The following is a 27,906-nucleotide window of genomic DNA, read 5'->3' on the forward strand; positions in this document are numbered from 1 at the left end:
CCTGGGACCTAGGCGCCTTGAGGCAGCAGGGCTAATCCACTGCGTCACTGTGCTACCATTGATGTACTTAACATCGCCTCTAACTGCTGGATGCAAGTGCGACATTTACGATTCAACCTCTAGTGGCGTCTGCTGATATACCAGGAAATTGGTTCCAAATTGCCAAACCTGACTTGTAGAGCTGCAGGATGGCTGATGTGGAAAATGGATAATCTCATGGATGTAGCGGAGGGTTCTGTAGCTAGATAAGGCTGAAGTATATCACTGGCACAAAGAAGCTCCAATGTATTCAAACATGTCCTGTGGACCTTTTTAAATTTGCGAGAGATCTGTGGGGACCGAGACCCACTTGGAAGAAGACAGCAGGTGCATAGCAACACCATTGCAAGTTCCCTTCCCAAATCACAAACCACCCTGACATGCTACATCGCCCTTCCTTCATTGTTAAAGGGTCAAAATCCTGGAACTCCCTCCCTAATGGCACGATGGAGTATCTTCGCATAGACTATCGCGGTTCAAGAAGGCATTTCACCACCACCACCTTGAGGGCAATGAGGGACGGTGATAAAGTAAAGTAATCTTTATTGTCACCCTCACTATGCCAGTGGTGCCCACATCCCTTGAATGGATTGAACAAAAACTCCATTCCTGCTGGGGAGTGGGAAGAGGGCATGTGGGTAGGGAGGGGGAGCCACATCGTCTCTGGAGATTATTCTGTCAGTGTTTGACTGATGGAGGTTGCTTGATAACCTTTTGGGGATCTGGGAGTGTTTTATGCAAATGTCTCATTTGGGGATGAAGTAGATGGGGCAGTGCTTATGGATGGTTTGGCTGCATTTCTGAATGCTTTGGGGTCCAGATTGGAGGTGGGCAGGAGGACAGTCCTGAACCACCAGCCTCTGTGCCAGTTTGCTGCCAAGGCCCCGATCCTGAACCATTCAGATTACTGTTGTGGGCTCGGGGTGGAAAGTGAGACGGGGTGATGGTGCATGCAAGGGGCAGATCTCACCATCCATAACGGCTGTGGCCACTGGCCATCCATGGGCAGGTTGTCTCTCCGAGATCACAGTTGAGGCCATTTTGATTTTGCAGACTGATCTCCTCTTCAGAGGGTGGCGTCATGTTGGGGTGGCTTCTTTCTCGAACCTGCAGCTTTCACCTTGGCTGGTGGGTTGTTGATGTGTCTGTGCTGGAGAGGCTCCAATTTGCTCTCTAGCCTTGGAGCCCACCCACTGTCCTCGGTTGGAGTCCACGTCCTGCCATTAACGGGCCGTGTCTGGAATGCATGAGGTCAGGACCTGGAAGTGAACCAGCAGTTGGCTTCCCATCTCTGAATTGAAAATCCCAGCCAGTGGATGGAAGGGTCAGGCAGTTTAACAAGATGCCTGTTCTCAGTCTATGCTTTCCCTAATTATTTATTTAGCCAGGTGACCCAATAGAGAACCAATTTTTATTTACAATAACGCCTGGCCAAGACGCCAACATTGCAGCAACAGAAAATACACAACACAATTAAACAACACAATTTATGCAAAGTAGCAGTGAAAGATAATTGACGGTTCACTAAATACAGTCAACAGAGCCTTAATTAACCCTTCAGTGAAAAGGTTCACTTTACCGTCAGGATTAACAATTTAACAAAGTTAGTTAGCTTCAGCTTTATTTACCGTTATTGCTTTTTTTGTTATGGTCTTGATGTAGCATAAGCTGCTTCCTTGATGTGCACTCTGACAAAGGAAGGTTCAGACTTGGAGATAGCTTTAAAACATTTATTAAACTGTTAACAATTCTCCTACTTGGATTCGACTCTCCTGTTAATCCTGCTATAGCTACTCAGACTGACGAACCAGTCTGCTACAATCCATGTGGTGGGTGTGATGTGTTTAATCATCCCTGTGTACTCACTAAGTGTCTCCACTGGAAAGAGGAAGATCATGTGCGCTGTGTCCTTTATATATAGGTTGGTGTAGTGTCACCTGTGTGTGTCGTGAATGCACATTCGCCGTGTCCTATCTTACTGGTTGAATGTCTGTGTGTCATCTCTCTGGTGCTCCCTCTAGTGTCTATCTAGTCTGTGTACTTACATTAACCCCTTGCGTATTTACAGTGATTCATATCACCACAATTGCCAGCTGCAAATTGAAATTAATTGCGACCGAAAGACTCTGCCCACTCTTGGAGTGACCAATTTGGCAAGTCACATGGGCTCCAACCTTGAGAAGAGACGGTGAAATGTAGGCAGGTATTTCCTTGAGCAAAGTTTGACCAGTGCGCTTGGTGTCCTGTGTGTAATGAGGGCAAGTGAATTAGTACAGATCACCAGTGATTGGTTTGAAAAGGGACACTAGTCACAAATCTAATTGTAGAGGGGAAAGAGGACATCTAACTTGCCAAGAGAGATTTTGGAGGCCGTTTTGTAAATGAGGTTTTACAAGTGAGGTCACGGTAATCAAAAGCCGGCAGGATAGACAGCTGAGCCATCGTGTATCTGGTAACGCGAGTAAAGCAGGACTTCTGCAATACAGAAAACCAAATCTAGACTTGACACTTTATAAATTGTGGGACACAAGGGCCAGAAACAAGTCTGTCGGATTTTAACACCCCAAATATGATTAGATTTCAACACACCAAACATGAACACACCAAACATCATTAGAAAAACAGACTCCCGTGTTGAGCACATTTTAGCTGGGTGTTTCCCGGCACCGGCAGCATCAAAAATGGCCGCGCTATTGAACGGGACTCTGCTTCATTTCTGCTTGATGCCCTGCCAGGGTGCCACTGTACCACCCTGCCCAGAACTGAACTACCCAAGGGCCCCTGATCGTCAGGGAGATTCCCCCCTCCTCCCGCAAAGTGCCGGCATGCCTGGTCCACATTTGTGGAGACCTGCACTTACCGGTGCTCATTCGGGGTCTTCAAGATGCGGGGGTTAGATCCCGCACCTTGTGTAACTCCAGAGACTGCATATCCGAGCATGCTTTAATGGGCGGGATCCAGATCGCAACATCTTCTGAGATCCCATTCGATCTCTTCGAGGCGTAGCGTGCCCTGTAAATAATCACAAGAGGCCTCTCGAGATTTGCTGTATGCGTTATGACCCGAGTCTGGTGCGACCATTAGATTTTGCCCAATGTCTCATTTTTTCCTAAGTATAAAATGATCAACAAATGCCTCGAGCAATAAAAATAGCAACACAACTTTGTTTCTGGTCTAAGGCAGTTATAATATTATTTAAAACTTTTGTTGCAGCTGTAATAGATCCATGTTCCGAGTGAAAACCAGACTGCATATCTGACAAAATGTTCTGAAGTGTCTAGAAAGAAGCGAGCTGCTCCTAGGCAATCCTTTAGACAGGGTAAAATAAAATAGGTCTGGAGCAGTTTGGATCTGAACTATATCTCCTTGAGTTCCAGGACAGTGGTGGGCTTCCATACTAAAGGAATTTCTGCTTTTTGAATGGTTAGGGACTAGAGGGGGAGAAATTATATAAACTGCAATTCTGACAAAAAAAACGATCCAGGTCATCAGTACCAACTGCCTAGTTTTTCTAACCCCTCTGGTACGGTGACACACCGTGAGGAAAAACTAAAGACAAGTGGAAGCGTTAGTATTGATGAACATTGGAGGAACAGAATTGGCTCTATTATTAACTATATATGTGGAATGCATGTTTTGCTTTAATAAATAAGAATTGAACAGGTCCAACATTGACATTTTACCTGTAATTACAATAACGTTCAAAGTTCTAGATGTGGGCAACTGAAGAGGAGGAATTTATTCTCTCATTTCACAATTTACCAAATTTTATTTGAGATTATATCCTGAAGTAGTAAATTTTCCAGTTTACAATAATCAGCCGTGGCCTTTTCTTATGGCTTGAGTATATCTTTCCTGAAGGAAAGCCAGTCTCCCTGGGTCTTAGTCATCCTTGTCATCCACCAGGATACATATTTCTACTGAAGTAAGTTAGAGAGCAGAGTTAAACCAGGGACAACTACGGTTTTTGATAATCTTTATTATTGGCTTACATTAACACTGCAATGAAGTGTTGTGAAAAGCCCCTAGTTCGCCGCATTCCGGCTCCTGTTCGGGTACATTGAGGGAGAATTCAGAATGACCAATTCACCTAACAGCGACTTGTGGGAGGAAACGGGAACCCCTGGGGGAAACCCATGCAGACGCAGAGAGAATGTGCAGACTCCGCACAGGCAGTCACCAAGCCGGGAATCGAACCTGGGACTCCGGTGCTGTGAAGCAACAATGCTAACTATTGTGCTACCGTGCTGCCTTGATTCTGAACTGAGTATCTTTAAATAATTCCCTTCGACGAAAGGAATTAAATTCTATACCGATTTACCTGAGTTAATACATTTTTTAAAAATAAAAGCTTACTCTTAAGATTTCTAAAACTATGATTCAAATGAAGGAAGGGTGTTTTTACTGAATATGAAAGTTGAATGTAAGCAATATTGCTCAAATCCTGGCAAAAGACTGTAGACCAGCATTTAGCGATGCATTAGTAAGAATGACACTGTTGCACGTTTTACTATGGGCGTAAAACGCGTTTATTGGAGTGTATTAACACGCCTCCGAGTTCGACGTGTGCTTAACACTGCTAGGCTCTGTTCTATGTAATTATTTAGCTCTGGAGTCGCCAGTTGCCGTATAGGCAACGTCACAAGTATTCCAAGGTCAAGTTCAAAGTAATAAAGACGATACACCGATTAGTAAAGTTCAAACGATCAATATTTATTATACAGTTATAATAAATACTCATGCACACACTAAGAGACTAAGCTACAACTAAACTTAAGCAAACAGAATACTTATCTAACAGGAATAGGCAAGGTCAGAGAACGAGGCCTTCGTCCTGGTCTGGCACTGCAGCCTTCAGCAAGCGTTCTGGTACTTGGGAGTCTAGTGGGCTTGGATCGCGTAGCGAGCGTTGAACTTACGGTTTCGGCGGCTGGTGCTCAACGGCTGGAGTCAGGATGCGCGATGTCAGTCAGGGCCGGAGCACGGGTTTAACAGACCGGACAACACGAGGTCCCTATCTTTTATAGGGGTTCCGTTGTCCTTCCCTCTTCTCGGGCGGGCTCTACCTATTGGATCAATTTCTTATCGATACTGGATTAATTCCCCAATGCGAGGGGGTCTCCGTGATGGAGGGGGCGTTTCTTATGTCCTTTTGTTTGGAGGTTTCTGGTGCCTCGATGTCTGGGTCTTGATTAGAATGTGTCCATTCAGAACCAAATGTATCTATTGTGTGGGTGTTCAAGTCTGATGGCCTCATTAGCATGCAAAGCGTTTTGCCATTTGCACCTAGCTAAGGTCTTTTCACCTGAGCCCAAACTGGTTTCTGCTGCTGCAGAATGCAAACTGCTCTTTGCAGACTGCTGTTCTGGCTAAACTGTCTGTTTCCCAGCAGTCTTCCATTTTAGTTTGGCTCAGTGTCCATTTTGCGTGGCCAGCATGGCTACATTCCCTCCTTGTGATCCTCACAATCATACTATTGTGAAGGATCACCTATGTACTTTGCCTCCTTGTGTTCTGACCTCTTGCCAGTTCCTGTTCTACTCTGTTCTAAACTATGGGAAGAAGAGAAATTTTTTTTTAACTAACATCTCTACTTGGCCCTATGTCAAAAGGGACATGCATTACTACAATTGGGAACCTCTACCTATCACTATTAACCTTAACCTTAACTTAAACATTTAATCACTCTAAAATCTTAACCATTCACACCACAACATCACACTTCCCAACTCGGCAGTCGAGTATGGAACAATATAATACATGGCTGAATTTTATTTACAGAGTGTTGTAATCAGTGAGGGGTTGAGGGGTTTGGTGGAATCCGAAGATGGGGGATTGCACTCTATAGATGGGTGAGGTGCTGGAACGAGAGGCTCTCCTCTTCCATTTCCTCAACCTGAGGGTCTGCACTAGGATGATGAGGATCACGATCACCAACAGTGATTCGATTATGTAGGACATGGAGTACCACGTCATGAATTTAGTACACCAGGTCTGAACCTCGCTGATCAGAGCTGAGCACTGGGGGTTTGCTGTAATGGAAACATTTACGGTGGGGGTTGTGGGGGAAACGTGTCTTGTTTCCACACATATACATATGACATTAAACAGTAATAAGTGGGCTTCCATCATTTTGCTGTTCTTCTTCTTTCTCTTCCTTCTTCCTCCGGTATTGACAATCCTGGCTTCGACCTCTGTCTCGTCCTTTGAAACCTTTGGGATCAAGCACAGTATCTGTCAATACACAGTTTAAGACCTTTACTTGTTAGTGCATCTGTCTTTCAAAACCCAATTGACCCTTTAAAATGACTGGCTAAGTCACACCCTGTGACTCCCCTCATTTTTTTTTTCAAAAAGCGAATTTAAAGACCAGCATACACCTAACAATCCTTCCTTCTGCGAGCCGTCTCGCAGGCTTTGCTGATTTACCATCCGAATGTTCCCGGATGTAAATAGCATGTGGGATGGCGGCCGAAGGGCTACCTAACGTAAAATGAAAACAAACTTGGAAATAAACATCCGAATGAGTTGCGTATGGGCCGCTACGGGTACGAGTTGGATGGAATCCCCGGGTAGGGCGTGCTGTGCCATACCCGAGCTTGGCTGACCAAGGGTTGGTTCTCAGACAGGGCGGGTCCTCAGTGCCGTTTGTCCACTGCCTGAGTAACCTGGAAAAACGGGTACGAATGTGTTGACCATGACTTGCAGCCTCTATTTCGCCGAATAGAGGGGCACCTAAAAAACCAAGGGAGCCAAGATGCTCCAACTGAGGACATCACTGAAGTTCTCAGAGATATCTGCGGACAAGCTATTTGGCGTGTGGCCTTACAGCTTTGGAAAGGATCTCCAATCAAACCGAAGTTCTCAAAAGTTTCGGCAGACAAGCTAACGTGTATGTGAGGTGGTCACAATCTTTTCAGCTGAAAAGAAGATGTCCATCCTCCAGCTGAAACATTTACATTCCTGAAAACAAACAAACATAAAACGAAGACAAACATACGTGCAGGTTCCATCAGAAAGGACATCGTTTCCCTCAAACGATTCCTATCTTACATCATCTGGACACCTCACTTTGATTCTGCCTCTGTGAACAGGGTCACAAAGGGGTTGCCGTGTCGGGAGTCAGACACCGTGTCGTCCTACTCTCCCGGATCCCACACCCTTGTGTGGATCAGGCATGCTATTTTGGAGTTGTGTGACCGGGGGTCACTTTCATCATTGCGGACAAGTCTGTAGGAATTGTCCCTGTGCCATTGTGTGGCGTCGAGTGTGTTGTCGGGGTAGTCGGGGTCGGGTGGTGGTTCTGGATATTTGAGGTAAGTGACTTCCATGGGGTCACTGGAGTCGGGGTCGTAGTTGGTGCAGTGTGGGCTGTATGGCTGTGTGCTGTCGCTGTCTTCAGAGTCAGTGTCTGTCCTGCTGTCTCTGCTGTGGCAGCTTGTGGGCGTGTCGGGGCGTGGTCTGTAGTGGTCTGGGGGCGGAGTCGTGGGCGAGTCCGTGGATGAACTGGTCTGTGAGGGGGATGGTGGAAAAGTGTTTCTGGTGGGCGGGGTGAAGTGTTCTGCTGCGTCTAGCAGGACATGGTGGGCATGGTTGGCCTGTGTTCCATATGCCTTTAACTGGTTTATATGGAACCACGCGGTCTTCCCATTAGGATACTTTATCCTGTAAACGGAGGGGCTAATTTTGTCCGAAATTGAGTAGGGACCGGAATATTTTGGAGCCAAAAAACTGCTGGGGTTATAAACAGATAACATTACCTGTTGCCCAACCTGGAATTCTGTGGTGTGGACGGTCTTATTGAAACAGGCAGTACGTTGCTGTCGGCGTTTCCCTAGCTGGACTGCGGCTGCGAGCTGTGCAGACCTCACAGTCTCAACTAGTTCTTTAACTGCCTTTTCATGTGTGAGGGCCGTCACTTCGGGGCTTGTCATGTCCAGTCCTAAAAGGAATTCTGTACCTTTCATAGGGCGTCCGGTCATGAGTGTGTGTGGGGTGTATCCTGTAGATGTGGAGACAGTGTTCCTTATGAACATAAGTGCAAAGGGGAGCACTGAATCCCATGTGGAATTGTTCTCTTGGACCATTTTCCTGAGGGTAGTTTTTAGGGTCCGATTCATGCGCTCCACAATCCCGCTGGACTGTGGATGATACGCAGTATGGAAGTTCTGTTTGATTCCGAATATTGTCAGGACGTTCCTCATGACCCGTCCTGTAAAGTGAGATCCCTGGTCCGAATCGATACTTCGGGGTAAACCCCATCTCGTGAAGATGTGGTGGGTCAGGATCTTTGCAGCTGTCTTTGCTGTATTTGTTCGTGAGGGAAATGCCTCTACCCATTTGGTAAAGGTATCTATCACCACCAGAACGTATTTATAGCCATTCCTACAAGGGGGCAATGGACCTATAAAGTCGATCTGGAGGTTTGTCCAAGGGCCGTTAACTGGGCGAGTATGCCGTAGTTGTGCCTTCTTAGAATACCGCTCCGGGTTATTCTGAGCACAAATCAGGCAATTCTCTATGTAGTGCGTTACATCATTCCTGAGATTAGGCCACCAACAGAGTTGCCTGAGGTGCCTCGTTGTTGCATCAATTCCCTGATGCCCGTGTCCGTCATGGAACAAGGCAATCATCTGATTCCTGTCCTGCTGTGGGACCACATAAAGTTGGTCCTTAATGATCACACCCTCATGTGTGGTCAGTGCGTGTTTAAAGTGCTCGTAAGCAGGCACAAAGTTTCCCTTGAAAACCTCCCTGAGGTCTCCGTCCTGTTTCTGTGCTGCCACGAGATCTTTAATATCAGTCTGTGAGACTTGGACTGCGCTCACAGGGGCGCTAGCTGGTGCGCTAGCTGGGGGGGTCCATAAGTGTCCTCTCCTGGAACCTGCCTTAGCCAACGCGTCGGCCTTTACATTCCCAGGGGGTGATGACCTATGGTGGCTGCGAACTTTTATAATGCCGAAGGTCCTGTCCTTCGCTTTCTCTAGGATATGCTGGAGTAAGGGGGCTGATGGAAGGGGTTTTCCGTCTGCGGAGACAAAACCTCGTGTCCTCCACAGGGGCAGAAAATCGGTTAAACTGTTACAGACATATAAGCTGTCTGAATATATGTCTGCTGGGCTGGGGAAAGAATCGGGGTGGTCCACTATGTACGCTATGGCTGCTAGCTCTGCTGCCTGCGCGCCTAAGTGACCTGGTAACTTAAGAGCTATCTCTTCGAGAGCGCGCCCCTGCGCGTCCTCTACATAGATGCCGCATCCTGTGATACGCTCACCATTTAAAACCGTGGAGGAACCGTCTACATAAATCCTCAAGGGTCCACACGTGTCTGTGGGCTGGGGGCTTTGTTTCGGGTTCCCTATCTTCCTGGGGGGTGTTTTTGCTAAAAAGGGTCCTGTGTTATGCAGGGGAGCTACAATTTCACAGTCATGGGGCTGTCCGGGGTATTGGAGGTTGTCTGCTAAGTATGTGTGTGTGCGTGTCCGTTTCACTGTAATGTCCCGTCCTTGTAAAAGTAGGGTCCACCTAGCTGCCCTAATCTGGCTAACTGAACCGTCCTTCAGTCGACCGTCTAGTAGTAGCTGTGTGGGTGTATGTTCGGTTAGAATGGTGATGGGGTTTAGTCCGGTTATGTAGGAAAAGTACTGTACTGCCCAGAAGACAGCAAGGAGGTGCCTCTCACAGGCTGAAAATCCTTGTTCTACCGGGTCTAACAGTCGGGAGGCATAAGCCACTGGTCTTAGCTGCTCGTGCCGTTCCTGAAGCAACACGGCCGAGAGGGTCAGATCGGTGCTCGCTACCTCTATTGCGTACGGTGAAAGTTGGTCGGGGACTAGCAGCGCGGGTGCTGCACTAAGGGCTCGTTTCAACTCTTCCACAGCGCCTGTATGCTGCGGAAGCCATTCCCAGGGGGCTCCTTTCTTAAGGAGGTCTGAAAGTGGGGCGGCTTTTGTCGCGAATCCGTCGATGTGGTTCCGACAATAGCCAACCAGTCCTAAAAACGACCGGAGGGCTGATACATTCTGGGGAAGGGGCAATTTGACAATCGAATCAATTCTTTTGAATTCGATCTCGCGTTTGCCGTGCGTGATGACTGATCCCAAATACATCACTTTACTTTCCAATATTTGGGCCTTTTTCGGGTTAACTTTACAGCCAATTTCAGTCAAGAGTTCCAGGAGTTCGGCCAGAAGCGAAATGTGCTCTGCCTTTGTGTCTGTCTGCAGTAGTAGGTCGTCTACATACTGTACCAGACATTCGGGTCGGGAAAATTTTTCTAATCCACTTGCCAGCTGTCGGTGGAAAATGGAGGGTGAATTGTGGAATCCTTGTGGGAGGCATGTCCACGTGTACTGCTGTGTTTTAAAAGTGAATGCGAATTTGTATTGGCACGCTTTTGCCAATGGTATTGACCAGAATCCATTACTGATGTCCAATACCGTGAAGTACTTGGCGTTGAGACCCTGCTTGAGCATGGTCTCGGGACTAGTAGCTACCGTTGGGGCTACTGCGGGGGTTACTTTATTGAGTTCCCGATAATCGATGGTCAGACGCCATGATCCATCGGGCTTCCTCACTGGCCAAATAGGGGCATTGTTGGTGGAGGCTACCGTTCTCAGTACACCTTGGTCCAACAAGCTGCCTATAACTTTTTCTATTTCCACCTCTGCCTCGAGGGGAAATCTATACTGCTTTTGCGGTCGGGGGTCCTGTCCGGTAACATGAACTTGTCCAGTCATTCTGCCACAGTCATGACGGTGACTTGCAAATGCTGTCCTGTGTTTGTTTAGTAGGGCCTTAATTTGTCTGTCGGTGTGGAGTGTAGTCAGGTCGAATGAGTACTCTCCCACTGCGCTAATCCGATTAGCGTAGTCTCCTACTGTGAGGGTGGCTGGGGCTCTGTCTGATCTAGCCATTCGCCAGACACACTGGTTCACTGGGTCGAACGACAAGCTGTGAGCGTTCATAAAATCTATCCCCAGGATGTGCTCTGCTGTCCGGGGAAGATTTACTAAAACTACGGGGTGCCTTGTGCTAATGTTCCCTAGCTGGATCGCTACGGGTGCTGTGATATGTCCCTGCTGCGAGTGTCCGGTGAACCCGCTAAGTGTGATGGTGGAGGTGGTCGGCCACGTGTCTGCGTGTGCCGTGGTTGTGGAGTTAATGGTGGTGCGGGATCCTCCTGTGTCCCACAGTAACTCTATGGGCTTCCCTTTGACTTTTGCCGTGACTACGGGCCTCCCTGATGAGTCCCATAGTGTGTCACAGACCCAAGTGGGGGAGCCCGAACACCGTCAGTTCGTCTCGTCCACATTGGTGGGTCCTGACTGTACTGCTACATTGTGGATGGGTTTTGCCTTGTTGCGGTTCAGAGTGCCTGTCTGCTGGCCTCTCTGAGATCGCTGGGGTGCTTGGCATTCTTTAGCCCAATGCCCTAACTGTCCACAGTTATAGCATTCCTGTCCTTTCTGTTGTGGGCTGCTCTTGCCTTCATTTACCCATGCGGGCTTCTGGTGCTCTCTGACTGCTTGGATATCTGCAGCAGCCTGAGCCTCTTCTGGGGATCTAACTTTTCCTTTTGCCTGAAGCGATTGCTCCCAAGCGCGGGACAATCTTTTCAGGACCCATTTTTCGTTATGGGCCTCTTCTGAGGGGTCGTAACTATTGCAAGCGCTCTGTCCTGCTTCTGTTGCGTGTGAGATAATTGTGCGCGTCCACTTAACCATGTTTTCACGGGTTAAATGCGCTCTATCTAGCTGTCCGAAAACTGCGCTGAAGTGAATCCACAGCCTTCCTGCGAATGCTGTGGGGTGTTCGGATCTCTTCTGCCTGCACTTATTCAATCCTTCTACGGGGTCACCTCTATTGTACCCGATGGCATCTAAAATGGCAGTGTGCATCTCCTCTAGGCTGCCTCCTGCCACGTTTTGTGGGTCGGGGAGGGCTGCCACTACACTCTGGTCTAAGCTCAGCACGGTGAGCTTAACCTGCTCTCTCTCATCCAGGCCGTACATGGTAGCCTGCTGTTTTACTTTAGCGAAAAACTGGTGGGGGTCTGCGGTGGGGAGGAACGGAGTGATCTTTTCACAAGCGTCCCTTAGCTGGGTTACTGTTAAAGGGGTGGTGTAAGTTATGTCTGGGGCGCCTTCTGATTCGGCTTTCCTCTGTGTGGTTACGGGATTCATGGGTGCGGTTATGATCTGAGCTGTGGGGGGTTGGGGTGCCTGTCGTTTCTGCTGAGCTGCTGGCGCACATGTTCCCTGAACATAACGCTGCGCTGTCTCGCTTAATTCCTGCCAATCTGGGGCATTTTCCCCATCTAACTGAGCTCCAAAGGTGCTTTGGAAGCCATTCTGCACCGAAAGCAGAGATTGCAGTTCCGCAATCTGTTTCCTGCATTTCGCGTGGTCAACTGTGCTTTGTCTTTGTTCGGTCGTTGCAGCATGGAGTGCTCTCAAAGCTGCTTTGAGATCGGAACATTGCCTCTGCAATGCCTCCACCTGCTTTTCCGATTCCTGTCTTATCAGAACGGCACGTTGCACGTCCTGATAGGCTTTCTCATACTGGGTCTGGGAACTGTTCAGATGAGCTAGACAAGACTGGTGAGCCCTCTTGGCATCATCCACCTCTCTATCCTTCTCTGCCAACTTCCCTTTTAATTCCAGGTTTTCTTTCTCGATGTCCCTGACATCGACCTTACTCATTCGGTTCCTTTCCTCTAAATCTGTCCGGAGCGTCCTGATGACCTCCTCTGCGCCTCGCAACTGTGCCAAGCAGGACACAATCGCCATCGGCTTGCGTGCTTTACCTAAACTCTTTTTGTGTATTTGAGAGAGGTTCTCCCACCAAGTATGACCTATACTCCCGGGACCTGTCTCCTCATTTGCACAAAACTCTTTCCAAAGGGGCCATCCCTTTCCCTGCAGATATTTGCGGAGTTCCAGCTCCCACGTGGGACACTGGCCTACTCTGCTACTGCTGCTGGTCGCTGCGACCACAAACTTTGCTGGATCCATCAGACGTTCCATTGCCTGCATGGCCATTTCCTCTGACTCTCTTTTTATAATTTGGAACAGGGGGTTGCTGGGGTGGTGTTTCGAAAAAAGGGTACGGCTTACGCTATTTTCCGTTAACAAAACTACCGAAAGTTTGTCGCAACAAAAAGCTTTCAGTTTTACCTTACAGCCCTGTTAGTACGCATGCACTAAACACACTTCCGAATTACGCTTATTATTTTGAACACCTTGAATACTTGTGATCTCTTTCTTTCTCTGCAATTTGGAGTTCTAATTCAAATTTCAGGGTCCTGGACACTGTGGTGTTTCCACTTACAACAGGGTCCCGGCGGATGTCGCCACTAAATGTTGCACGTTTTACTATGGGCGTAAAACGCGTTTATTGGAGTGTATTAACACGCCTCCGAGTTCGACGTGTGCTTAACACTGCTAGGCTCTGTTCTATGTAATTATTTAGCTCTGGAGTCGCCAGTTGCCGTATAGGCAACGTCACAAGTATTCCAAGGTCAAGTTCAAAGTAATAAAGACGATACACCGATTAGTAAAGTTCAAACGATCAATATTTATTATACAGTTATAATAAATACTCATGCACACACTAAGAGACTAAGCTACAACTAAACTTAAGCAAACAGAATACTTATCTAACAGGAATAGGCAAGGTCAGAGAACGAGGCCTTCGTCCTGGTCTGGCACTGCAGCCTTCAGCAAGCGTTCTGGTACTTGGGAGTCTAGTGGGCTTGGATCGCGTAGCGAGCGTTGAACTTACGGTTTCGGCGGCTGGTGCTCAACGGCTGGAGTCAGGATGCGCGATGTCAGTCAGGGCCGGAGCACGGGTTTAACAGACCGGACAACACGAGGTCCCTATCTTTTATAGGGGTTCCGTTGTCCTTCCCTCTTCTCGGGCGGGCTCTACCTATTGGATCAATTTCTTATCGATACTGGATTAATTCCCCAATGCGAGGGGGTCTCCGTGATGGAGGGGGCGTTTCTTATGTCCTTTTGTTTGGAGGTTTCTGGTGCCTCGATGTCTGGGTCTTGATTAGAATGTGTCCATTCAGAACCAAATGTATCTATTGTGTGGGTGTTCAAGTCTGATGGCCTCATTAGCATGCAAAGCGTTTTGCCATTTGCACCTAGCTAAGGTCTTTTCACCTGAGCCCAAACTGGTTTCTGCTGCTGCAGAATGCAAACTGCTCTTTGCAGACTGCTGTTCTGGCTAAACTGTCTGTTTCCCAGCAGTCTTCCATTTTAGTTTGGCTCAGTGTCCATTTTGCGTGGCCAGCATGGCTACAACACAAAGAAGGGTTAAGTTATCAGGAACTCGGGGCGCGATTCTCCTGAGTTACGAAAACTCGGGAAGCTGGCGTCAAAAATGGGCGCGTTTGACGCCAGCCTCCGCCCCCCCCCCCCCCCCCAACCGGGAACCGATTCAGCTCCCCGGTCGGGGCTAGTATCGCGCGGCCGTGAACTCCGGCATCGCGGGCTTAACGAATTTCGTTAAGCCCGCTAGCCAGAGTTAGCGACGGCTGACGCGACAGATGACGTCAGCCGCGCATGCGCGGATTGGACGACTCCAACCCGCGTATACGCGGATGACATCATCACGCATATGCATGAAACCCACGCATGCGCGGGCCGGTATGCCCCTCAGCCGCCCCGCGAATGGATCCAGCGGGGCGGCGGAGGGAGAAAGAGTGCACAGGGTAAGTACCCGCTGCCCGCGATCAGTGGGCACTGATCGCGGGCCCATGGCACCATTGGCACGGCCGTGGTACTGCCATGCCAATCGGTGCCATGGTTCCCCAGATCGGGACTTTACGGCCGTTTTTACGAACGGTCAGACCAGGTGTGTTTTACGTTCATAAAAACGCCCGCAAAGGCCTTGGAAATCGGCCCATCGGCCAGGGGTGAATAGCTGCTCGCTGTAAAAAACGGCGAGCAGTGATTCGTGTCGGGGGGCGGCCGTGGGGGGGGGGGGGAGAATAGCGGGAGGGCGTCGGACCAGCGTGTCTGTAAAAATTTACGCCGCCCGCTCTTCTCCAAATTTTCGTGAGAGCGGAGAATTGTGCCCTCAATGTCTCAATTTGGATCTGCAGTTCTGAAGATGTTCTGTAGAGGGTGATAAACACCAGCTGGTTGATAGTTTATTGACCCGCATTGAGGAAACCAGTTCACTTTGCAATTTCCACACAGGAAAAACAACTGCAAATTAATAGCTGTTTATCCTTCACAGTTGTCACATTTATGGAATTCTGAACATTATTTCCTGCTGAGAAGCAAGACTAACTATCAGATCCACAACCAGCCAGGGTTAATTTAAAGAAAAGGGAAGTATGTTGGTGTAGGCTGTCGTCTGGTGCAGTGAATGTGGAGTCAGTTGCTGTGGACTGTCCCCTGGTGTAGTGAATGTAGAATTAACTTGACTGTCATCCAACGCACTGAATGAATGTACTGAATGTAGAGTTATATGCCACTCCAGCACAGTGAGGATAAACTTTGTTAATCTATAGCTGCTTTTGGTGTACCTATCTCCAATATATTGAATGTCAACCTGTCTGCTTTACTCTTTCTTAAATGTGTTAAGCGTAGACTTTGGCATTCGCACTATCCAGTTACAATGAGTGCCAATTGTCTACTTCAGGTTGGATGAATGCAGAACTGATTTTTAAACACTATCACATTTATTATAACTGTGTATTGGCCTTGTACAGGGGGAGGTGGAGTTGACCCTGTTCAGCTCGTCACTCCAGAGTTCCCACCCTATTTCCTTCCCAGCTCCACCTCCCATTTTCCCCTTGTTTTGACCAGTGGGGAGCATATCCTTTCTAAGATTTGTCCATATATCCCCTCAGTTTCCCTTTCACAGACCGTCCCCGTCCAGTAACCCCTCCAAAACTGTCTCTCGGGGTCCTTCGATACCTTGTCGTCTCTTTATGGAGAATGGTTTTAGACCTGCAGATGTTGACGTTTCTGTCCGTTTGGTAGTTCCAGTTCCTCTAGGGTGGCTAGCCTGTCCCCATATAAAAGCCCCTAACCGTCAGTGTCCCCCTATCCTGTCTCCACCTCTTAAATTGCTGATGGAAACTTGTGGTTGCTGCAGATGGGGGCCATGGTGGACACTTCAGTTAAACTGAGGTGCGGCCTCATCTGATTCCAGGTTCTCTGGGTATCTACCACCATTGGGCTAGTAGAGTATTTTGCTGGCGGCGATGGGCGTGCTGTTATAGCGATCGTCTGGAGGGTGGTTCCTGTACAGGAGGACTCCTCCATCCTCGCCGATTCCGTGTCTCTTAACTCTCGTGGCCATGGCTGCCCAGTGGTAATATTGCAAGTTTGGGAGGGCCAGGCCACCCGTGCTTCTTCTCCTTTGTCGGACTGTTTTAGGTACTCGTGTTTATTTTTCCCGTACCAGCCTCCCCGAACAGGCGCCGGAATGTGGTGACTAGGGGCTTTTCACAGTAACTTCATTTGAAGCCTACTTGTGACGATAAGCGATTTTCACTTCTCTTTCACTTGATCTGTACCCTCCCCGCCAGGGAGAGCGGGAGTGCATCCCATTTCTGTAGGTCCTTTTTATTTTTACTTCCTCCACCGGACTGGTCTGTTCCACTTGTGGATCCGTGTCCAGTCATGGGCTATCTGGATCCCTGGGTAGCAGAATGTGTTTTGGGCTATTTTAAATGGGAGACCTTCCAGCTCGCCCTTCCCCCTCTTGGGTTCACAGGGAAAACTTCACTTTTGCCCAGGTTGAGTTTGACGCCCGTGAAGGCTCTGAAGTCTCCCAGAAGCTTTGTGATTTCTTTCATGCCATTTTTCAGGCCCAAGATACAGAGGAGCAGGTCATCCACATAGAGTGAGACTCTGTGCTGTCTGCCTCCCTCTTTGGATACCCTCAATGAGGTACTTCCACGCGACTCTGTCAGAGGCCTTTTGTGCGTCGAGGGAAAAGATCTGTGTTCTCTCCCCGGATGGGCTGAGTATCACATGCAGCAGCCGACTGATGTTCGCAGTTAGCTGTCCACCCTTAACAAAGCCTGTCTGGTTCTCTGCGACCACCTCTGGTACACAGTTCCCCAGTCTCCTGGCCAGGACTTTTGCGAGTATTTCTGCGTCCACAGTGAGCAGTGAAATGGGCCTGTATGATCCACATTTGGTTGGGTCTTTGTCTTTTTGGGTGTCAGTGATATAGTAGCCAGTGTTGGCGTTGGAGGCAGGGTGCCCCTCACCAGTGAGTCTGCGAACATCTCCCACAGGTGTGTGGTGAGAGTCGGTGTGAATTTTGTGTAAATGTCCACCAGGAACCCATCGGGCCTGGCACCTTCCCTGCCTGCTCTTCCCTGACCTCTCCCAATCCTACTGGTGCTTCCAGCTCCCTCCATCTGTCATCCCCCACAGTTGGCATGTCCAGTCCATTTGAGGAACCGTTTAATCCCCGAGTCCCTGTCCGGGTGTTCAGAGGTGTACAGTCCCCGGTAGAAGGCCTCGAATGCCTCATTGACCTTTTTTAGTTTGGCTATCAGTCCGCCTCTGCTGCCCTTCACTTGCGCTATTTCCCTTATGGCTGCCGCTATTTCCCTTGTGGCTGCCTGCTTTCTCAGCTGGTGATCCAGCAGGCGGTTAGCCTTCTCTCCAGGCTCACCCCCGTGCCTGCCGGAGTTGGTATCCACCAGGAAGGCAGTGAACCATGTTAGAGTCCGTTTGTAGCTTTTTCCTCACCGCCAGGAGCTCTCTGGTCGGGATCTCAGAGTATCTTCCGTCAACCTTCAGTATGGAGTCAATCAGTTGCTGCCTAGCTGCCCTCTCGTCCCTGTCTCTACGAGCCTTGTAGCTATAATTTCTTCCCTAATCACCGCCTTCAGTGCCTCCCAGAATGCTGAAGGTGAGACTCCCCATTCCAGTTGTTTGTAACATACTCGCCTATGGCCTGTGATGTTCTCAGGCAGAAGACCTTATTGGCCAAGAGGGTCATGTCCAACCTCTATGCGGGGCATTGGGCTCGGCCTGTCTCCAATCTCATATCCACATAACATGGACCTCCCCCCGGCAAAGAAGTTGATATGGGTGTATACCTTGTGTACTGGTGAGCAAAACGAAAATTCCTTCTCACCTAGGTGCCCCCATCTGTTCCATAGACACTCCCAGTTCCCTAGCCATGCCTGTCATTTTCCCCGTTCAGGAGTTTGATCTGTCAGTCAGTGGGTCCTGTGCACAGTTAAAGTTCCCCACATGATCAGTTGGTGCGCATCTTGTCGGGGGTATCCGCCATGGTCCCATGGTCTTCTTTATAAATTCAGTGTCATCCCAGTTAGGGACGTAGACGTTCACCAGGACCACCAATGTCCCACCTAGGACACCGCTGACAATGACGAACTGTCCCCCTTGGTCCCTCGGTGCCTTTGTCGCCGTGAACACTGTCCTCTTGCTTGTAAAAGTATCTACCTTTAGCACTCGTCCTGTAGCAGGAATGGTGGGCGCGATTCACCGCTCCCCACGCCGGGTGGGAGAATCGCCGTTCGCCGTGAAAAACGGCGAACGGCGATTCTCCGACCCGGATGGGCCGAGCGGCCTGCCGTTCGCGGCCGTTTCACGACGGCGGCAAACGCACCTGGTCGCTACCGTTGTGAAACGGGAGTGAGAAGCCCGTTTGTGGCTTGTAGGTGGCCTAGCAAGGAAAGAGCAGCACGACTGTGCTCGGGAGGAGACAGGCCCGCGATCGGTGCCCACCGATCGTCGGGCCGGCATCCAAATTGGACGCACTATTTCCCCTCCACCGCCCCGCAAGATCAAGCCGCCACGCCTTGCGGGGCGGCTGAGGCGACAGACGGCCACTGCGTATGCGTGGGTTTGTGCCGTCAGCGTCATGACGTCAGCCGCGCATGCGCGGGTTGGAGCCGGCCAATTCTGCGCATGCACGTCTGACGTCATTAGGTGCATCGGCCGCGTCATTCTTGGCGCGACGCCCCTGCGGCCGAGAGTTTAGGAGCGCCGCTCCTAGCCCCGCCGGGAGGGGAGAATAGGGGGCGAGGAGCGGCCTCCGAGGCCGTCGTGAAACACGGCCGAGCTCACGACGGCCCTTCCGATTTTTCCCGGGAGCGGAGAATTCCGCCCGGTACGTTTGTCCCACCCAGCCCTTCCTTACCCACAGTCGGTCCTTCTTCCTTGGGTGCGTCTCTTGGAGGAAGACTGTCGGCTTTCATCCCTTTCAGGTGGGCTAAGACTCTGGGTCTTTCAACTGGGCCGAATGTTCCAAGTGACTATCCTGGTGGGGGGTTTCTGTCCCCCCCCATACTTGCCTTGTGCATGCGCGCCTGCAGTCCTGGGTTTCCCTTTGTCAGGCGAAAAACTTATGGGCGGCACGGTAGCACAGTAGTTAGCACTGTTGCTTCACAGCGACTGGATCCCGGGTTCGATTCCCTGCTTGGGTCACTATGTGGGTGAGCCCCTGCACTCCGGGGTTTCCCTTTTTGTCAGGGACCCTCCAGAGTGGCTGCTTATGGTGCCACCTTGTTCCATCTTCCCGAACCTGACCTGCTGAAACCAGTATACAGCGCTTCCCCCGGCAGCATCCTGCCTTTAGCCCTCTTTTTCTCTACTTTTCAAAAATGCCGCTTCACCCGGTTATGATTCTGGGTGCCTCATATAGAACATAGAACAGAACAGGCCCTTCGGCCCTCGATGTTGTGCCGAGCAATGATCACCCTACTCAAGTCAACGTATCCACCCTATACCAGTAACCTAACAGCCCCCCCCCCCCCCCCCCCCATTAACCTTATAAAAAAAATATATAAAAAATTTTATGACTTGATCTTGGTGGGCCGCATAAAGACCTTTGGCGGGCCGTAGTTTGCCCACTCCTGATCTACACATTGTTTTAAGAAGCTCTCCTGGATGCTCCTTACAAACTCTGCCCCATTCAAGCCCCTAGCACTAAGTGAGTCCAAGTCAATATTGGGGAAGTTGAAGTCTCCCATCACAATAACCCTGTTGCTTTTACTCCTTTCCAAAATCATCTGTCTACCTATCTGCTCCTCTATCTCCCACTGGCTGTTGGGAGGCCTGTAGTGAACCCCCAACATTGTGACTGCACCCTTCTTATTCCTGGTCTCTACCCATATAGCCTCACTGCCCTCTGAGGTGTCCTCCCGCAGTACAGCTATGATATTCTCCCTAACCAGTAGCGCAACTCCTCCACCCCTTTTACATCCCCCTCTTTCCCACCTGAAACATCTAAATCCTGGAACGTTTAACTGCCAATCCTGTCCTTCCCTCAACCAGGCCTCGTAATGGCAACAATATCCTAGTTCCAAGCTCTAAATTCATCTGCCTTACCTGTTATACTACTTGCATCAAAACATATGCACTTCAAGCCACCAGTCCCGCTGTTTTCAGGAAGATCCCCTGCCTGCTCTTCCTCAGAGCCATACTCCCTAGTTCTCCCTCAATTTTTTCACCTTCTGACTTATTGCTCTGGTACCCACCCCCTGCCATACTAGTTTAAACCCTCCCGTGTGACACTAGCAAACCTCGTGGCCAGGATATTTATGCCTCTCCAGTTTGGATGCAACCCGTCCTTCTTATACAGATCACACCTCCCCAGAAGATCTCCCAGTGGTCCAGGTAACTGAAACCCTCCCTCCTACACCACGTGTTTAGCTGCTATTTCTTCCTATTTCTAGCCTCATTGGCATGTGGCACAGGGAGTAATCTCGAGATTACAACCCTTGAGGTCCTGTCTTTTAACTTTCTGCCTAGCTCCCTGAACTCCTGCTGCAGGCCCTCATTCCCCCTTCCTGCCTATGTCGTTAGTACCAATATGTACAACAACCTCTGCCTGTTTTCCCTCTCCCTTCAGGATGCCCACTACCTGTTCTGAGACATCCTGGACCCTGGCATCGGGGAACTAGGCAGATATGTGGAGACCTTCAGATTAGGGAATTAGGGACACTGGGTTACTTGTGATTTTCTCGCCTGTTTTACCCCTGTTTGGATTCAATAGAAAAAAAAACTCTGATGTGATTTCAAATCCGTTGATTTAAATTAACCTCTGAACAAAATAGTATTGAATAAGGGGTTTGAGCCGAGCATGTAAATGCTGAAATAAACTTGCTCAATAACGTATGCTCTCCCAATGCTTTTTGCTACAGGGGGACACAGTAATTGGTTCCCTTCAAGTACAAAAAGGGCCTATTAATGGAGAGATGAGTAGGTTGCCAATTGATGGTGAGCAGGGATCCAAGTGACTTCTTGGCCTCCAAGCTGGTCAAAGTACATGGGAGGGGCAGGAAATAATAAGTCACTTGAGATGTTACTTGCTTGTCTGAGGGGAGGAGGAAGGTGCACAGCCATTTTGGGCCCAGATGTGAGGTAATAGAGATCAAAGAAATTTAAATCCCAAGATGACTGTGCAGCTGACCAGTAACTATCCAGCTTAATCCCACTATCTCGCCCTTGGATCATGACCTTGTAGTTTATGGCACTTCTTCAAGCGCATGACCAAGTACCTTGAAAGAAAGATGTTTTGGGAGTTTCTGCCTCTGCCATCCTTTCAGGAAGTGAGTTCCAGATTTCCACCCTCCCTTCTGGTTGAAAATGTTTCCCCTCCAATCCCTTCTCAACTTCACCCTAAATCTATGCCTCCTGGTTATGGGCCCCTCAGCCAATGGATAGAGCCTTCCTATCCATTCTTGTCGAGAGCTCTCATAATTTTTTGCACTGCAATTGGGCCTCTCCTTGGCCTCCTCTGTTCAAAAGAAAACATTCCCAGCCTGTCCAATCTTGTCTCATAATTGAAATTCTCCAGTCCAGACTTTGTGTCCTGCCCAAACTTAATAGTGTTCACTCTCTTTTTAAATGATGCACACACTCCTGCTCACAAGTGTTTTCCTGACTGAGGATTGAGGTGTCAGCGGGGGGGGGGGGGGGGGGGGGGGGGGGGGGATTAAAATAGAAAGGCACTACAGAAGGAGGGGGTATGGCAGTGGGGGGAGTGGGTGTTGGTTATTTATTACGTTGTATAATTTTATTTCTGCTTTCATTTGTTTTGTTTGTTTATTTATGCAAATTTATGAATAAAATATATATATTTTTAAAAATGTTATCCTGACAGGGGGATCGGTGCTTTACTGTGTGACTCTTTTGTTCCCTCTTCGCAGGAAATGTGCACTGAGTGGCCTGCCCAGAACCTGTAAACATCGCATCAAGCTGGGAGACTCAGGAACCTATTTCTACATTTCACCGTCCTGCAGGTCCAGGGTATGTAGAAGCCGGAATGAGGAGACGATTTATAGCACAGTGTGTCAAAACCGCTCCCAGTTTTCTGCAGGATGTTAAATCTGCCTCATGGGGACCAGGGTTCAATTCCAGGCTTGGGTGATTGTCTGAGTGGAGTTTGCATGTTCTCCCCGTGTCTGTGAGGGTTTCCTCCAGGTGCCCCGGTTTACCTCCCTCAGTCCAAAAATGTGCAAGTTAGGTGGATCGACCATGATCAATAGGCGGGGTTATGGGGATCGGGCAGTGGTATGGGCCTTGGTATGAAGCTCTTATGGAGGTTGGTGCAGACTTGATGGGCCGAATGGTGTCCTTCTGCACTGTAAGCATTCTATGGCTAGCTTTGTGTTGCTGACTCAGCAGGCAAAGATTTGGGGGCAATAAGGCTGAAGAGAATCTTTTTCAAAAAGTACATTATATAACAGCTAAATTCTCACATTCCATAAATAAAATTTCTCCTTTCAGGAGAGTATGTGGCACTCTGAAGGGCCTCATGTGCTTACAGGTTCTACTTGCAATATACATTTCCTGTCACACTTCTGGTGGACCTGTATGTTCAGATTAATTTACTTGTTTAATACTGAGGTTACGCTTTCTGTTTGAGTTGATTTTAATTGGACATTTTGACGATTGACTGCTGTTCAGATCTCTGTACTGTATGAGTTTGAATGTGTCAAATGCGCGGGCATGAGGGCTAATGTGTATATTGAGTTGGCACAGAATGTGTCCCTGACCCATCCCACCATTCTAATTTCCTTCCCCATCTCATTAGCATAATTTTCCATCAGAAAACTCTGCCAGCTGCTTCAATCTTTAATTTTTCTGGTCACCCGAGATACCTGTCAGCGATATGTTTGCTCCCATTGTAAATCTCGCTTGAACCTCGGGTGGCGTTCCTGCATGGCACTTTGGCAATCACTTTTTCTCTCACTTGCCTTGCCTATCTGTCTTTCAAACTAATATCATGGACTGGATTTGCTGTCTCGGTGCCAGGCAAACTTGCATCAGGGGATCACACAGAAGCAAGGGGGACCTTAAATTCAAATTTCCCACCTGGGGTGAGTGCCTGTGATGTGGGAACGTAAATGTGTGGACATTTCCATCTTAAGGTGACCTCCAGGATTATAGTAAGAAGTCTTACAACACCAGGTTAAAGTCCAACATGTTTGTTTCAAACACAGTGCTCCGAAAGCTAGTGTTTGAAACAAACATGTTGGACTTTAACCTGGTGTAAGACTTCTTACTGTGCTCACCCTAGTCCAACGCCGGCATCTCCACCTCCAGGATTATAAAAGTGTTTTTAAAATAAAAAGAAATGTTGCCACAGTTGCGTGCAGCAGCATTAGTGATCCGCAATGTGTACTGTGACTCTTGAGCTCATTTATGTCCTTATGTGTATATAGTGCCTTCTTTTAATTTGATATTCTCACGTGGTGAGCCAGTGGTGATGAGGACATCCCCACAAATAGCTGTTTCGGATTCTGCCACTGTTGTGTTACTTGAACCCAAGTATTTCACTGCTGATCCTCCTCAATCCCAAGGAAAAAGAAAATTTTGTATGAAATTTCACACGGTCAGTCTCTCTAACCTCAGCCGGAAATTTGGCAGACCCCCTCCCTTCCCCCTCCCTCCTCCCCGAGAAACTTCAGGGCAAGGTGTTTTATTGTTTGACTGCATCCAAAATCACTGTCTATGGTTGGGTTTTGTTTCAAATTTTATTAGGAGTGCTTTTAATTGTGCTGCTGTTTCTTTCACAGATTACCGCTGTTTGCAACTTCTTCACGTATATCCGTTATATCCAGCAAGGTCTAGTCCGACAAGATGGTAAGACCAACAGTCTTTTCTCCCACTTAAGAACCAAAGGTGAAAGTTTGAAATCAATAGCAAACCTTTTCAACACCTTCCAAGGTTGAAATGGACAGAATAAGGATGCATTGTAAATGTGGCTTTGGAATGAGGCAAAGGGCCACTCTGTTCAGGAACATTTTACATCCACCTCAAAAGAAAATCGGTGCAGTTATCACTGGTGTCCGGGCCAATAGAAAATAATTCTGCGCATTATCACCTTGCTGTTTGTGGCAGATTGATTGTTGTCATTCCCAAGTTGCAACAGTGACCATGCTCAATACTACTTCCCTTTGTTGTAGAGTATTTTGGGATGTCTTGAGGTCATGAAAGTCTCCATAGAAATGTAAGTGTCTTTTTTAAGTCTGTATTTCTAATTTGTTTTCTTACCTTTTTTGCAGTGGAACAGATGTATTGGGAAGTGATGAAGCTGAGGAAGGAGATGTCTATTGCCAAACTGGGATACTACACCGAGGAGTCTTAGTGTCCAGGTTAATGCCCCAGATATGGGACTAAGTTGCCATGCAAGGGGCCATTCACTTTCACAATGGATTTAAACAATATGGAAAAAAATGCCATCTAGAAACAAACACGAGAGCCTTTACTTCCATGAAGAGCTGAGAAACGAGCAGGAAATGTGATAATGTGCACCGGATGAGTGATTGACGGCCTACACAGCCTGGGCTGTGTTTATATTTTTTAAAAGTTGACTAACGAGGAGAGACTATGGATGATATAGAAGGTCATTGTATTATCACGTTAGCCATTGATCAAAGCTTCTGAAACTTTGATCTATATTGCAACAGCCAAGAATTGTAAAACCTCCACAAACAACTCGGCCTTTGTGCCTAATAGGCCTCAGTGGCTTAACTTTTTGTTTAACTGGCGTAAGATGGAGAAAAGAAGCTGATGGGGGATAATTTGAAGGAAGAATAAGTTTCTTTCACTGTAACATTAGCAGTGAAGCATTGGGTTTCCAATTGGGCATTAGGCCCAGCTACAATTGGTCCATGAGGCATTAATTCACCAGCTTATTTTGAAAGGCTGTAAGCAGGGCGAGTATTAAGTGTTGGCTGAATTAGTCCTGCTACTTCAAGATAGCAGCAATGATGATGATGATGGGGCAGAGACATGGGCAGTGCAAGGTGGAAATGTAGAGAAACCCTACCTTGTATAGATTCTGGAAACCCACCTGTCCCTCAGCAAAATGCAACAGCTTCAGGAGGCCAAGGGAGGGGTAGAATTTGAGAGTTGGTAGGAGGGGGATGATTTATAAAAAAAAAAAAAATGTTCTATGGACCAATTGCACTAGTGAGATTGCAGTTAATTACAGGGTGCCCCTGCCCCTGAAGTTTGCTGTAAAGCCATGCCACATGAGGTTGTCTACCACCACCACGAATCATTGCGATTGCCACCATGGTTTCTGTCCGATCCTCCAACTTTCTGTATTTCTCATTGTTCCTTTACATGGTCCCACACTCTTACCTTCAGCTGCCTATATGGTCATCTCTCCCAGCTGAGAGCCACCCTGACCCATTGGAATGTTCACATGCACTGTTAGCATACACACAACACTCCACTCCATTTTAACACTTGGTCATTCTAAAGCAGCTGATACTCGCATCTTTCTGGTGTCCCTGAAGCGTAGACTCTGTCTATTTTGTAGGTCTCGACACTACAGTGTGACCTTGCACACAGTCCTGTTCACATTCCATAGTACATCTCTCTTCTCCTGCATTGGTGGTCTTAATCTTTCAAACAGGAGAACATTGTTTCTTCTTGTGCTCTTGCACCAGACACCCCATCCCTCCAAATTTGCTGGATGCACCATCTCCTTGGTAACCCATCTCCTCAGCAATAAATGTGACATGTCATGTATCCAAATGCCTCATTGTCTGTCATGCACAGAATCCTGAGAACGGGAGCCAATATTTTACCAAGAGTTTCAGTTTTCAATCTTTGATTCCAAAGTGGCTTGAGCCATATATCATTTGTTTACATGTTTAACTTGTACTAGAGTATTATAATCACTACGAAATTCCTTATAATCCATACATTACTATTAAAGGAGCACTGTCAAATGTTTGGCAAACCTTGTCTAAAAATAATTTGTGCCAATTTTCTCCCCGTCTCCTGCCTTCAAGGTGCTGGTTCTTGCCAAGATGGCTAACTGGCTGCTCTCTTCAGCATGCTGCCAGGCTGTTCAAACCTGGGAACTATCACAGAAGAACCTGATCTCCTCTCCATAACCACAGATATACGATCCAGCAGGGGTCACTGGATATTAATCTGAAGAGGCACCCTTAACTCTTTGTCCCCCTACTGGCTGGGTTGAAACACAGCGGGCAGGATTCTCCATTGGCTGAATCGGAAACTGCGATTGAGCGGAGAATGAGTTCTGACGCTGAATTGCGGCGGGCGCCAATTTGCCGGCAAATCGTAATTCTCCGACACATCGATAGCGCCGTCAGTGCAGTCCAGAACGCGCGTACAGTAAACACCGTTTGCATATCATTAGTAGGGCGAGTCCCTGATGGCATGGTTCACTTATTTTAAAATCGGGAAACCAGTGCCGTGGCTGATCGGGGCGAGAGAGGAGGCATGGGGAGGCACGACTGTGGGATGCCGGGGTGGGGAGCCGGAGGGTGACAGGGGAATGGGCTGAGTGGCAGGGGCGACCCCCCCCCACCCCGGAAGGAACTGGCAGTGTCCAGACATGGACCGTTATCGCCGTGACCTGCGAGGCAGGCATCTTGCTGTGCACCCCACTGACCACTCACCTTGGCCCCTGGTTCTGCAGAGTGACACCGGCCGTATACGTGCCCCATCCCCGCACCCCATCCTCTGCCATAACTGCCCCCCCCCCCCCCCCCCCCGGCCGCCACCCACTGGTGGGGTATCAGGCAGCCCACCCAGAGCAATGCCCAGGGAAGCCGGGCAGGGCTGAGGAGTGTACTGTTGGCATAGGCAGCGCCAGCTGACGGTACACCTGGCATCAGGGACTGGTGATGGGCCAGAGTGCCCACATAGCTAAGCAATGACGGGGCATTGGCTGTGGAGATGGGGGTGGGGGGGTGAAGGACGAGAGGGGCAGAGTCCGCAGTGCTAACCATTGACATGGTGGTACGCACCATGCTAACATGTCGGCCATTTATTCTCTGCAAACAATGAATATTGGAATTCAGCCAGCAATGGTAGCCTTCCTGCTGGTCTCCGCAGCCCTGGGGGATGTCCTCCAGCTGTATGAGCTGGAGCTGCTCGAGGAGGAGGAAGCTACAGCAGCGGAGTATGCAGCAGTGGAACCGCTCAGGATGAAGAGCTGACTGCCCAACAGGCTGAGGAATTGCCATGAAGGCGCTGTATTAGGCCTGTAAGGCAGCGCCTGTCATTCAAGGACCTGCTGGACCGGGTATGCTGTCGAAGACTCCAGCTGAGCAGTGAGACAGCGTGATCTATCTTCCAGGTCATGGCACACCTGATGACCATGGGGGTATGGGGGAACCCAGGCCACCCACAATGTCTGCCATTCTTCACACCCGCCCCCCCCCCCCCCCCCCAACCCCTCACACAGTTCTGACAAGAGCACCGAGGCAGATTGTAACAGTGTGAATAGGTATTTAATGTGACAACGTATATACAGATCTGTGCCCTAGCCCCCATCACTAATCTATGTGCCTTGCACCCGTGCCAACTTAACTGTTGTCTAACTTTCTGGCCTTACGAGCCCTAATACTAC

The 27,906-nt window shown here is 48.7% G+C and overlaps 1 protein-coding gene across 8 annotated transcripts in view; it reads left to right on the top strand.

Annotated features, from left to right (window-relative positions):
• Positions 1 to 26,262, top strand: part of LOC119971711 (guanine nucleotide exchange factor for Rab-3A-like) — a 106,971-nt gene extending 80,709 nt beyond the window's left edge. For all 8 annotated transcript variants that reach the window (XM_038807641.1, XM_038807638.1, XM_038807642.1 and 5 more), the window contains 3 exons: positions 22,211 to 22,310; positions 24,083 to 24,149; positions 24,572 to 26,262. In XM_038807641.1, coding sequence (XP_038663569.1) covers positions 22,211 to 22,310; positions 24,083 to 24,149; positions 24,572 to 24,654 — 250 coding nt within the window. In that variant the 3' untranslated portion in view covers positions 24,655 to 26,262. The remainder of the gene's footprint in view (positions 1 to 22,210; positions 22,311 to 24,082; positions 24,150 to 24,571) is intronic.
• Positions 26,263 to 27,906: the final 1,644 nt, after the last annotated feature.

This window comes from Scyliorhinus canicula, chromosome 9 (genome assembly GCF_902713615.1).
Source record: "Scyliorhinus canicula chromosome 9, sScyCan1.1, whole genome shotgun sequence".
NCBI lineage: Eukaryota > Metazoa > Chordata > Chondrichthyes > Carcharhiniformes > Scyliorhinidae > Scyliorhinus > Scyliorhinus canicula.